Source organism: Heptranchias perlo, chromosome 18 (assembly GCF_035084215.1).
Source record: "Heptranchias perlo isolate sHepPer1 chromosome 18, sHepPer1.hap1, whole genome shotgun sequence".
Taxonomy (NCBI): domain Eukaryota; kingdom Metazoa; phylum Chordata; class Chondrichthyes; order Hexanchiformes; family Hexanchidae; genus Heptranchias; species Heptranchias perlo.
Window position 1 is genome coordinate 15,953,712 of NC_090342.1, and position 13,390 is coordinate 15,967,101.

General features: G+C 42.2%; 1 protein-coding gene across 1 annotated transcript in view; it reads left to right on the forward strand.

Moving 5' to 3' along the window:
• LOC137334620 (leucine-rich repeat-containing G-protein coupled receptor 5A-like) overlaps positions 1–13,390 on the forward strand; it is a 139,109-nt gene that overhangs the window by 95,455 nt on the left and 30,264 nt on the right. The window contains exons 5-6 of the mRNA XM_067999438.1: positions 1,308–1,523; positions 7,959–8,030. Coding sequence (XP_067855539.1) covers positions 1,308–1,523; positions 7,959–8,030 — 288 coding nt within the window. The remainder of the gene's footprint in view (positions 1–1,307; positions 1,524–7,958; positions 8,031–13,390) is intronic.

Here is a 13,390-nt window from a genome sequence, read left to right on the forward strand (position 1 = left end):
TTAAAGATAAGCCAACATCAAAACACGTGAACTTCATTTGAAAAAACTTGTGACTGTACTCATATATCTGTCTGGAATGAATATACAAGATGAGATCTACATGTGGATTTTAGGCTGACTATTGCAACACATTATAGTGCTGGACAGTCATGGGTGCATGGCACGTTATCCAAATCACCCATTATATTGTTGCCTCTGTGTTTCTCATTGTTAATACTGCATGTCTCACTCAAACCCATATTTCAGTCTTTTGCTGATGTCTTAACTGTGATATTACCATGTCCGTCTTTAGTATCAAGTTCAGTGATTTTTTTTCTATGCAGTTTCCTATTTTCTTTTATTTCTGTACTTCTGTTTTATTCATTCCTGTTCCACTTCTCACTGGAGCACTTATTGACTTGATTATCCCACAGAAACACTTTCCAGGATGGAACTTAACACAACAAAACTTAATATTGACCTTAAAAAGCGCAGAATCCATGTGCTGTGAAAATACTCACCCATTTTCATATGGTAACTTTAACCTATTGAGTTGGATACTAAAAAATTGATTTTTTTTTTTGCAGTAGAACTGCAGTCCAAAAGGTTTTCTTTCCCAGATATGTTTTGTTCTGAGGAGTTTGATTAATTCCATGAGCTAGTCTCTAAAAAAGCAAAAACATCAAACCTTTAACAGGGATGTTTTCTTGCACTTCTTTTCCTGACAATTATGAGTTACATCTGTCACAATCACCCTGCAAGTGTTAAGTTTCTTTTTTACACTTTTCAAAATATGGAACCATTACATTGTAATAATTTTTAAAAGGAATATCAGTCCAAATGTTATTTACAATCCTTTAAATTATTAAAATCTGCATTATTGAAGGTGTTAACAATTCAAGTATACATATTATCAATCTATGTACACAGGATAGTGCATTGTGCGTGGTTGGGTGGAATTAACTGCATCCAATAAATAAATTGTGAATTTTGTGCAATATTAGTTAAGTGTATACACACACACACACACACACACACTATATACTCAGATAAGGGTTATGCTTGGGTTGAGCGTTCCTATTCCAATTCCACTGTGTTGACAGTCTCTCTCAAATTACTTTAAAGATGTTTCTATAAATAGTGTCCATCACTATGTGAATTGTATAAATGGCGAAACAGAACTGTTAAAAAAAAAGCAGGAAAGGGTAAAATAAATTCTGCGAAAATTAATCCACTGTTGTGATGACAAAATATTGAAAAATACCCTAGAGTTTATTTGACAGAAAACCGATCTTAGAAAATAAATCTCAACTCTTTTCACTTCCTAGGCGACTGGATGCCAACCATATCTCTGTTGTACCACCAAACTGTTTCAATGGGCTAGTTTCACTTAGACACCTCTGGCTGGATGACAACGCTCTGACAGATATTCCAATTGAAGCTCTGCGCAGTTTACCTTGCCTACAAGCCATGACATTGGCTCTGAACAGAATTCCTCATATCCCAGACAATGCGTTTGGGAACCTTTCCAGTTTGGTAGTTCTGTAAGTAATTTTGCTTTGTTTTCACTGTCGAAGAGCTGTAATAAGTGAGGACATTTAAGATATTTCTGTATAGATGTGGTAATACTTTTGAATAAATAAATGATAGTAGCCCTGAGAGCACAGCGAAGTGAAGAAATCATTTGACCTAATGGGAGCAGTTTGTTCAGTACATTTTAGGCTACCAAAATAATTGTGCTATGCAATGGTTTTGTCCAACACTACATATGAATCAAAATGGTTTTAGTTTGGTTTTGATTATTTGCAAAGAATTTGTTGAGGATCTTGTAAAAATCTACCTGCTAAAATAAAAATGGATATTGCCATTTAATTTCAGCCTCTATTTTTTTCACTGCGCATGATACATTAATATACTACTCAAGTAACATTATCCATTGAAAACATTTGTTTAAAAAACTTAAATTCCTTACCATTTAGTGAGAAAATGTTCAGGGATAGTCAGGTCCTGTTACTAAAAAGCTTGATTATAGATAATCAGGAAATGGCATCATCAGCAATTAACTTTGTGTTGCCCAGTGTAACTTCTTTGCAGTATAAGCATGCAGAAATGGCAACTTTCATCCAAATCTGCATGTCCAACACTTATTAAGGACATCTGAATGCAAGGTTTGAGCACAGTCTGAAACATACAAATATTTACTAAGTTTAAATGCATATTTTCCATTTATTATCACAACCTCAAGTATTAGAAAGCATCATAAATTATTCCTAAAAATTATTTCCACCACTAGCTTTTCATCAGTGAACTGAACATCAAGGTACTCACTAAAGGATAATAGGGGTGATTCCATGATCAGAAGTCGGTCTGAATTAGTAACAATTGAGGTTTCTGGTAACTGTTTTGATTAAACAGTAATGATTTTGATCTCTTAAACTCATGATTAAGGGATGATCTTTCATCCCTAGAAAATGTGTACCAACATTTAGTGCAATGTCACGCTATTTACCTGACATTTACCTGAGGAAGGAGAGAATCTCCGAAAGCTTGTGAATTTAAAATAAAATTGCTGGACTATAACTTGGTGTTGTAAAATTGTTTACAATTGTCAACCCCAGTCCATCACCGGCATCTCCACATCACGCTATCTACAGCCAACCCTAACTGCTGCCCTTTCCTCAAATGTATTGTGTACAGGTGAAAATTTCCAGTATTTTAAGATGCATTATCAATTAGTCCTTTGTTGAGTGAGAGTTTGTGCACCCATGGGGGATTTATTCCTGGATTGATTTATGCTGTAATGTCACAATGACATGGAATCATGTGAAACAATTGTTGGGGCTTGAATGAGTAATGGTGTCCCTGACATAACAATCACTAGAGTATATCAACTAATTGTGTTGACATTAGTTCCCCATTACATCATGTAGTATCAGAACCTTCATTAAAGCTGCTGATCTTATGTACAAGCTTGAACACTGTAGCGTGTTGCCTGAAATTTCTAGTATTGCTGCAGAGACAGTAGGCCCTGTTCATTTATAGTTAATGATTTTCAGTAAATGTTCTACCGTTTATAAGGCATAAAGCTTGTTGATAGTACTAAGTCACTATTGAGAGATCTGCAGCTGTTTTGACGATATTAAATTGTATGTTAACAGGAAGTATACAGCAGTTATTCCAAGACATGTGGGTGCACTTACTTCACTGAACTTGGTCAAACTGCCTCCTTTGCTGATTACGGGGAAAAGGAAGTTTCAATTCTTTGATAAGAGTCGCATGACTTCTGCTTGCTGACTAGTCGGATCAGCTTTTTGGGCCTTTCAGTGACAGGCTGTCCCCAGGAAGATGTGACACACATTTGGGAGGTGATTTTCTCAAAAGTCAATGTATGTTCCGAAGCAAACAGTTCCAGCATAGACATTAAAAGTGCCTGTTCTTTTAGCTTAAAAGAAGCACAGAGGCACATTACAGCAGATCGGTACAATCCACTGACAGAATAGCATCTCCCCAGAAGCAGCTGAAAGGGAAAGAGATCATTCTCCCTCAGATAAAAATCTATATTGGAGGAGTGATTCAACGTAGAACGTTTGCATAATCATGCCATGGTATGGTTTTGGTTTACATTTACCCCTTATCTCCCCTCTTCTGAAGCCCATGACTCATACTGGTATGCAATCCTAAAGGTGCTGGCAGCTCTCCAATCCCTTGCCTATGGGTGCATGTCAGTCTGCTATTCAACCATGGGATATTTCAGTGAAGTCCAACCATACCATCATTTGATGTCCACCCATGTATATTGTCCAGAGGAGTCAGTGAATGGTGATCAGGAGCAAGAATTGTGCCTGTTCTTTTAGCTTAAGGATGCTGAGGACAATTGTAGCTCATCACCATCTCCTGTCGAGCTGCGATTCACTCAAACTAGGGATTGAATTTTGGCCTTTCCTGGTCTTTGGGTCTCAGTACTATGCCATGTGATGGATTTCCCCTGTGAGTTATTAGGGAGGCTCATACAGTGTGATTTTCAGATATCTGCCCTTACTTTGGGAAGGCGATAGCCAACTGCATACTATTGATCACACCCAAACTATTTGAAAAGTCAACTCCTTCACAAATATTTGATCTGGTGTGGTAAGCCTGAAAATCAGGGGTCAGGATTTAATCACCTGATACAGCTTCTGTCACTGGGACATAATGTGACATGGATGTCAGATAAATTTTGCACCGTGGCAACTGAACGGAATTAGACACAAAGCCAAATAATCCTGGAATAAAAACAAAAATTGCTTGAAAATACTCAGCAGGTCAGGCAGTATCTGTGGATAGAGAAACAGAGTTAACGTTTCAGGTTGACCTGAAATGTTAACTCTGTTTCTCTCTCCATAGATGCTACCTGACCCGTTGAGTATTTTCCAACATTTTCTGTTTTCATTTCAGATTTCCAACATCCGCAGTATTTTGCGTTTGTTTTAGATAATCATACGACACCAGGTTATAATCCAACAGCTTTATTGGAATCACAAGCTTTCGGAGCTTTCCTCCTGACGAAGGAGGAAAGCTCCGAAAGCTTGTGATTCCAAATAAAGCTGTTGGACTATAACCTGGTGTTGTAAGACTCCTTACATTTGTCCACCCCAGTCCATCACCAGCATCTCCACATCTTAGATAATCATGGTGTAGTTTATGTGGTCAGATATAGCACTGCTTCTGAATTCTGAATTCCATATTCCTATTTATACTCATGACCACATGCTTGATAACTACATATCTTCTGATGGCTTTATTAACAATTGGGCGCAAGGGATAAAGAATGGAACATCCTGTCCATTGGATGGGGGGATCCAGGGCTGATGAATTTTCTCATCTTCAGATTACATAGCATTAAAAGGAATCATATTTTAAGAAACAAAACCAGTCGCTATATAGAGTGATATCTTGGTCAGACCCCATCTGGAGTACTGCATTCAATTTTGGGCACTGCACCTCAGGAAAGATTATTTGGCCTTGGAGTGGGTACAGCACAGATTCTCCAGAATGATACTGGGCCTTAAAGGGTTAATTTATGAGACTAGGTTGCATCAACTTGGGTTTGTATTCCCTTGAGTTTAGAACATTTAGAGTTTAGGGTGATCTAATTGAGGAGTTTAAAATGATAAAGGGATATGATAGAGTAGATACAGAGAAACTATTTCCACTAGTGGAGGAATCCAGAACAAGGGGGCACAATCTTAAAATTAGAGCTAGGCCAGTTAGGAATAAAATCATTATTTCACACAAAGGGTAGGGGAAATCTGGAACTCTCTCCCCCAAAAAGATGTGAATGCTGAGTCAATTGAAATTTTCAACATTGACATCAATAGATTTTTGTTAGGCAAGGGTATCAAGGGATATGGAGAAAAGGTGTGTAAATGAGGTTGAGGTGAAGATCAGCCATGATCTAATTGAACGGCAGAACAGGCTCGAGGGGCTGAATGATCTACTCCTGTTGCTATGTTTACAACTAAGTAACAGCAGTGTGAATCTCCTATAATCTTTGCAATTTTTATAATCTGCAGATAATGAGTTTTATTGAAATATTATTTATAAAGATTACCACCTTTACATATTCAGAGGTAAATTCCTTCATTTTTCTCCAAGTCCTGCTTCAACTTGGCTGAAAGGTCAAGCATGTTACCCACTCCAAGCTACCCACCCATTAGAAGGTGTGTGAGCCTTAGAACAAGTCTCCCAATGAATCCTGCACCTCCTGATGGTGATGGAACTAGTACAATGAGCTCAGTGTCCCACCATTTCATTGCATTGTGCATTGGTACTCCACAATGCTGGTTGAGAATGCCACTACATAAATCTTTAACTCCACCAAAGGTTTGCAGCTAGGCACCAATTCCATTCCTTGTGAATAACACACAAATTTGTCTGTAAACGTTTTAAATTTCCTAAAACAGCAATCTCCCCAAAGAGCACCTAAAACTTTCTTTGTCACAAGTCCATGAATTGTGACAAAATTGAAAATAACACATGAAACACAAAATACATTAAAATTGCATTTATAAGTCTCTGGAATGCTATGACAAGACTTTGCGGGGTTTTTCCAGGTGTTCCAACCAGCAATGTTGTGGAGGATACAAGGTGGTTCATTTCCCTCATGGCAAGCTTCTGATTCTGGCTGGGCAGAAAGTGAAAGTTTTGATCAGAGGCAATGTAATTTCCTTCAGGGGAAGGAAACACAGGAGAAGAGCAAGTCACTCCAGCCGCCCTCACACATTACTTAGAGCGTTGTCACTTAGAGGCAGAAATTAATTTAATTTAAGGGCTAATTTTAACAATTTACCTGTACGGCATTGCTAGGTAAATGGGTGAACAACTTCATTAGAATAGCACATAGGAATTGCACAGGACTACATTAACAAAGTCATTAAAAATTACACTTAGAGCTACTTCTATCCCAGACAGAGCAGAACTGGTTGATTTTGTCTGCCAGCCTTTTGTCAAAGGAATGTTGTGAGGAAAGACTGGGGAGGGAAGGAAATGGAAAATGCATCTTAAAACATATAGTACAACTCTTTGAGGGAAGCAGAACCAGAGGCCCTGGGGACTTGGGATTTTAATTGCATTGGAGTTCCGAACTGGTTGTAAAAATATTCCTAAAGTCTTTTAATCCATCCTAGAATAACAGGTTCAGTTCTCTCAAACTGATGGGCTTAGCAACTCCTCCAGGACACTTCTTTTGATGTTAAAATTCATAATTTATACAAAACCAATTTAAAAAAATCAAAACAAAAAAATGAAAATCTATGAGGAAAGATTAGAGAAGCTTTGCAGTATAGAAAGAAGATTGAAGACGACTTCAAGGTATATGAAATATTAAACTCTATAGATAAGGTGAATCCAAAATATTATTTAAAAGTAAGCCAAGTAGGTAGGACTAGAGACTTTTCATTAATTTAAATTTAACGCAGATATTAGGGGAAAAAATTGTATTCAAAGGATGATAAACATTTGGAATATTCTACCAGGGCAGCTCGTAGCATCAAGGACACTAGAGGTGTTTGAAATGCAGTTGGATGTTTGGCTGGGAGAGTTTGAATACCAGAAAGATGAGTTCTGATGGTCTATTCTTATTCTTGGCTTTTTGTTAAAATCTTCTTATAAAGTTAATCTACATTTTTAATGTTCAAATTGGTTGCTGATAATGAGATTCACTTTTTTAATTTGATGCTGTACCTTTGCTCAAAATATTTCTCAAAAAAGCCAATGCAGCCTTCCAATATTAAATCCCTACAGCTGCTCATTCATATTGATTATTGATTTGCAATAATAAAAAAAATAAATGCAGTCTAGTCCTATAAATAATTTTTAAAAATTAATTCCAAATGCTGGAACTCTCAAATAAAAACAGAAACTGCTGGACATACATAGCAGGTCCATCAGGATCTGTAAAGAGAAAAAGACAGGTTAACGTTTTGGATGTAGATCCTTCATTACAGCTGGAAACTGAAAGATAAATGACATTAGCAGTCCAATCAGTATTTGGAGTGAAAACTCACACCCCTTTGACATCTGATTTGGCCTAGATTATGAATCAGCAATGCCTGATGTGAATCTTCTGACATTTTTCAAAGGGAATGAAAACTACTCACATATGTCAAGTTGGTAATTTAATATCATAAAGAGTCTGACTAGAATTTGAGCCAGTGTATAAACCTAGGGAGGTCATGTACAAATTGAATCTTCTTGACAAGGAGTGAAGGTGTAACATAAACCTGGCATCATTTTCAACCTGTGTAAAATCAATTTTGAACATATACATTGCTGTCGTAACTAACATTTATATTGTAGCTAGCCTTTGCATGACCTGCATGAAACGAGTGTTTGGAATGACTGAGGCACAAGGTCCTTGCGATGCAACCAGTGAAAAAGTTTGTTTAAGCCTGCTGTGTGCATTGTCTTTTCCTGACTGTGCTGTTAATGTTACCCTGCAGGCATCTCCATAACAATCGAATCCACTCCCTGGGAAAGAAATGCTTTGATGGTCTCCACAGCCTAGAAACTTTGTAAGTTGACCTCTGATTTGTTTCCCCTTTTGAATGTTTTCAAAGTATAAAAACAAGTTGAAATTCAGAGAAAAGACTCAACGATCACTGAAGGATCAAAATATCTTTTAAATAAGGTGAAACACAATCATCAATGTATTTCTAATGATTTTGCTTTAACATTTTAAAGCATACAACATACCCTAGCAATGATGGAAATTTCATGAGAACACGTGATATGAAAACCTATATACAGATTTAAAATTTGTAGATCTGTTATTATGTCAAATACTGACAATAGTCTATTTGTGATGTTTAATCAGTCCCCCACTAGCAGATAAGCAGAGATAAAAATGTTTGCCATCTATGGCAATACAATTTAATTGTCATTTAAGTTCAGTGCTAAGTATTTGATAGTCATGATGTGGAGATGCCGGTGATGGACTGGGGTTGACAATTGTAAACAATTTTACAACACCAAGTTATAGTCCAGCAATTTTATTTTAAATTCACAAGCTTTCGGAGATTTTCTCCTTCCTCAGGCAAATGTTTCAAGAGCTCCTTGAAGCCTACGCATTTATACATATTGAACAATACAAGGTGTTTACAGACTGCCCCTGCAACTGCCCGTTGCCAAGGCAATCACCGTGTTCAGACAGAGAGGTGTCACCTGCAGAACCCCCGAATACACATTCAACAAAAAAACAAACAGGGAAAAAAAACAGAGAAAAAAAAACAGAGAGAGGCAGAAACATCCGGAAGGCAGAGAGAGCCAGCAAATGACCCATTATATTAAAAACAGATAACATTTGTTCGCTGGTGGGGTAACGTGTAGCGTGACATGAACCCAAGATCCCGGTTGAGGCCGTCCTCATGGGTGCGGAACTTGGCTATCAATTTCTGCTCGACGATTTTGCGTTGTCGTGTGTCTCGAAGGCCGCCTTGGAGTACGCTTACCCGAAGGTCGGTGGATGAATGTCCATGACTGCTGAAGTGTTCCCCGACTGGGAGGGAACCCTCCTGTTTGGCGATTGTTGCGCGGTGTCCGTTCATCCGTTGTCGCAGCGTCTGCATGGTCTCGCCAATGTACCATGCTCTGGGGCATCCTTTCCTGCAACGTATGAGGTAGACAACGTTGGCCGAGTCACAGGAGTATGAACCATGCACCTGGTGGGTGGTGTCATCTCGTGTGATGGTGGTATCTGTGTCGATGATCTGGCATGTCTTGCAGAGGTTACCGTGGCAGGGTTGTGTGGCGTCGTGGACGCTGTTCTCTTGAAAGCTAGGTAGTTTGCTGCGAACGATGGTCTGTTTGAGGTTGGGTGGCTGTTTAAAGGCGAGTAGTGGAGGTGTGGGGATGGCCATAGCGAGGTGTTTGTCCTCATTGATGACATGTTGAAGGCTGCGGAGAACATGGCGTAGTTTCTCCGCTCCGGGGAAGTACTGGACGACAAAGGGTACTCTGTTGGTTGCGTCCCGTGTTAGTCTCCTGAGGAGGTCTATGCGATTTTTTGCTGTGGCCCGTCGGAACTGTCGATCGATGAGTCGAGCGTCATATCCCGTTCTTACTAGGGCGTCTTTCAGCGTCTGTAGGTGTCCATCGCGTTCCTCCTCGTCTGAGCAGACCCTGTGTATTCGCAGGGCCTGTCCATAGGGGATGGCCTCTTTGACGTGGTTAGGGTGGAAGCTGGAAAAGTGGAGCATCGTGAGGTTGTCCGTGGGCTTGCGGTAGAGTGAGGTGCTGAGGTGCCCGTCTTTGATGGAGATTCGTGTGTCCAAGAAAGAAACTGATTCTGAGGAGTAGTCCATGGTGAGCTTGATGGTGGGATGGAACTTGTTGATGTTATCGTGTAGTCTCTTTAGTGATTCCTTGCCGTGGGTCCATAGAAAGAAAATGTCGTCGATGTATCTGGTGTATAGTGTTGGTTGGAGGTCTTGTGCAGTGAAGAAGTCCTGCTCGAACTTGTGCATGAAAATGTTGGCGTATTGGGGTGCGAATTTGGTCCCCATGGCTGTTCCGTGTGTTTGGGTAAAGAACTGGTTATCGAAGGTGAAGACATTGTGATCCAGGATGAAGCGGATGAGTTGTAGGATGGCTTCCGGAGATTGGCTGTTGTTGGTGTTGAGTATTGATGCTGTCGCAGCGATGCCGTCATCGTGGGGGATACTGGTGTATAGTGCCGAGACGTCCATCGTGGTGAGAAGTGTTCCTGGTTCAACTGGTCCGTGGGTACTGAGTTTTTGTAGGAAGTCTGTAGTGTCACGACAGAAGCTGGGGGTTCCCTGTACGATGGGTTTCAGGATGCCCTCGATGTATCCAGAGAGGTTCTCACACAGGGTTCCGTTGCCTGATACGATGGGACGTCCGGGTGTGTTGGCTTTGTGTATCTTTGGGAGGCAGTAGAAGTCTCCCACGCGGGGATTACGTGGGATGAGAATGCGTAGGATGCTTTGAAGGTCTGGATCGAAGGTCTTGATCAGTTTGTTGAGCTGGTGGGTGTGTTCTTTGGTCGGATCTGCGGGTAACCGTCTGTAGTGTTCCTGGTTGTCCAGTTGTCGGTATGCTTCTTTGCAATAGTCTGTTCTGTTCTGTATGACTATGGCTCCTCCTTTGTCCGCTGGTTTGATGACGATGTTGCGGTTGGTCTTGAGAGCGTTGATGGCGTTGCGTTGTGCTCGGGTGACATTCTGGACTGTCTTCTGAGTGCGGCTGATGAATCTGGCATTGACGCATTTCCTGACAGCTTGAGCATACATGTCCAGCTGAGGGCAGCGACCCTCCGGAGGAGTCCAGTTTGACTCTTTCCTCTTCGGTTGCTGTACCGCGGATCCCTCTGTCTGCTGTTCCGGATCGTCGATTGTCTCATTGGGTTCGCTGCTGAAATCTTGGGGTTTGTGGTAGAATTCCCGGAGCCTCATTCTCCTGATGAATTCCTCTGTGTCCGCCGCGAGACTAGTGGGGTCCATTTTGGTAGTGGGGCAGAAATTGAGCCCTCGGCTGAGAACTTCGATTTCGTCTGGTTGAAGGGTGTGGTCGGATAAATTGACAATAGACTTCCCTGTGGTTGCAACCGTGGTACCAGGGGAAGCTTGGTCGTTGCTGGTGGTGATGCCGAGTTTCTCAAGCTTCCTGCTCTTGGTTTTCATGTAGGCAGCGTAGTTCCGTTGCCTCGTCTGTTTGGCGGTATAACGTAGCTGGTCTGCTGTGTCCTGAGTACAGGTTGAGAGTATGGACTCTATCTTGGTTTCGAGGTTGTGGCGTCTGCTGTAGAGTTGGTGTATGAGATGGTTGCGGAGTGTGCGAGAGGTACGGCGGCAGAGTCTCTCAGCGTAATCCGAGTTGTATGTGGACTTGAGTGGGTTCGTGATCTGGAGTCCTTTCGGGATCTTGTCTGCTTTCTTGCAGCTCTGTAAAAACTTGATGTCTGTGTCTAAATGCGCGATCGTCTTGGATATCCTTTCCACTGTGAGCCGGCAGTTTGTGGTGTCGATGGTAGTCATGATGTGGAGATGCCGGTGATGGACTGGGGTTGACAATTGTAAACAATTTTACAACACCAAGTTATAGTCCAGCAATTTTATTTTAAAATCGAGCACAACGCAACGCCATCAACGCTCTCAAGACCAACCGCAACATCGTCATCAAACCAGCGGACAAAGGAGGAGCCATAGTCATACAGAACAGAACAGACTATTGCAAAGAAGCATACCGACAACTGGACAACCAGGAACACTACAGACGGTTACCCGCAGATCCGACCAAAGAACACACCCACCAGCTCAACAAACTGATCAAGACCTTCGATCCAGACCTTCAAAGCATCCTACGCATTCTCATCCCACGTAATCCCCGCGTGGGAGACTTCTACTGCCTCCCAAAGATACACAAAGCCAACACACCCGGACGTCCCATCGTATCAGGCAACGGAACCCTGTGTGAGAACCTCTCTGGATACATCGAGGGCATCCTGAAACCCATCGTACAGGGAACCCCCAGCTTCTGTCGTGACACTACAGACTTCCTACAAAAACTCAGTACCCACGGACCAGTTGAACCAGGAACACTTCTCACCACGATGGACGTCTCGGCACTATACACCAGTATCCCCCACGATGACGGCATCGCTGCGACAGCATCAATACTCAACACCAACAACAGCCAATCTCCGGAAGCCATCCTACAACTCATCCGCTTCATCCTGGATCACAATGTCTTCACCTTCGATAACCAGTTCTTTACCCAAACACACGGAACAGCCATGGGGACCAAATTCGCACCCCAATACGCCAACATTTTCATGCACAAGTTCGAGCAGGACTTCTTCACTGCACAAGACCTCCAACCAACACTATACACCAGATACATCGACGACATTTTCTTTCTATGGACCCACGGCAAGGAATCACTAAAGAGACTACACGATAACATCAACAAGTTCCATCCCACCATCAAGCTCACCATGGACTACTCCTCAGAATCAGTTTCTTTCTTGGACACACGAATCTCCATCAAAGACGGGCACCTCAGCACCTCACTCTACCGCAAGCCCACGGACAACCTCACGATGCTCCACTTTTCCAGCTTCCACCCTAACCACGTCAAAGAGGCCATCCCCTATGGACAGGCCCTGCGAATACACAGGGTCTGCTCAGACGAGGAGGAACGCGATGGACACCTACAGACGCTGAAAGACGCCCTAGTAAGAACGGGATATGACGCTCGACTCATCGATCGACAGTTCCGACGGGCCACAGCAAAAAATCGCATAGACCTCCTCAGGAGACTAACACGGGACGCAACCAACAGAGTACCCTTTGTCGTCCAGTACTTCCCCGGAGCGGAGAAACTACGCCATGTTCTCCGCAGCCTTCAACATGTCATCAATGAGGACAAACACCTCGCTATGGCCATCCCCACACCTCCACTACTCGCCTTTAAACAGCCACCCAACCTCAAACAGACCATCGTTCGCAGCAAACTACCTAGCTTTCAAGAGAACAGCGTCCACGACGCCACACAACCCTGCCACGGTAACCTCTGCAAGACATGCCAGATCATCGACACAGATACCACCATCACACGAGATGACACCACCCACCAGGTGCATGGTTCATACTCCTGTGACTCGGCCAACGTTGTCTACCTCATACGTTGCAGGAAAGGATGCCCCAGAGCATGGTACATTGGCGAGACCATGCAGACGCTGCGACAACGGATGAACGGACACCGCGCAACAATCGCCAAACAGGAGGGTTCCCTCCCAGTCGGGGAACACTTCAGCAGTCATGGACATTCATCCACCGACCTTCGGGTAAGCGTACTCCAAGGCGGCCTTCGAGACACACGACAACGCAAAATCGTCGAGCAGAAATTGATAGCC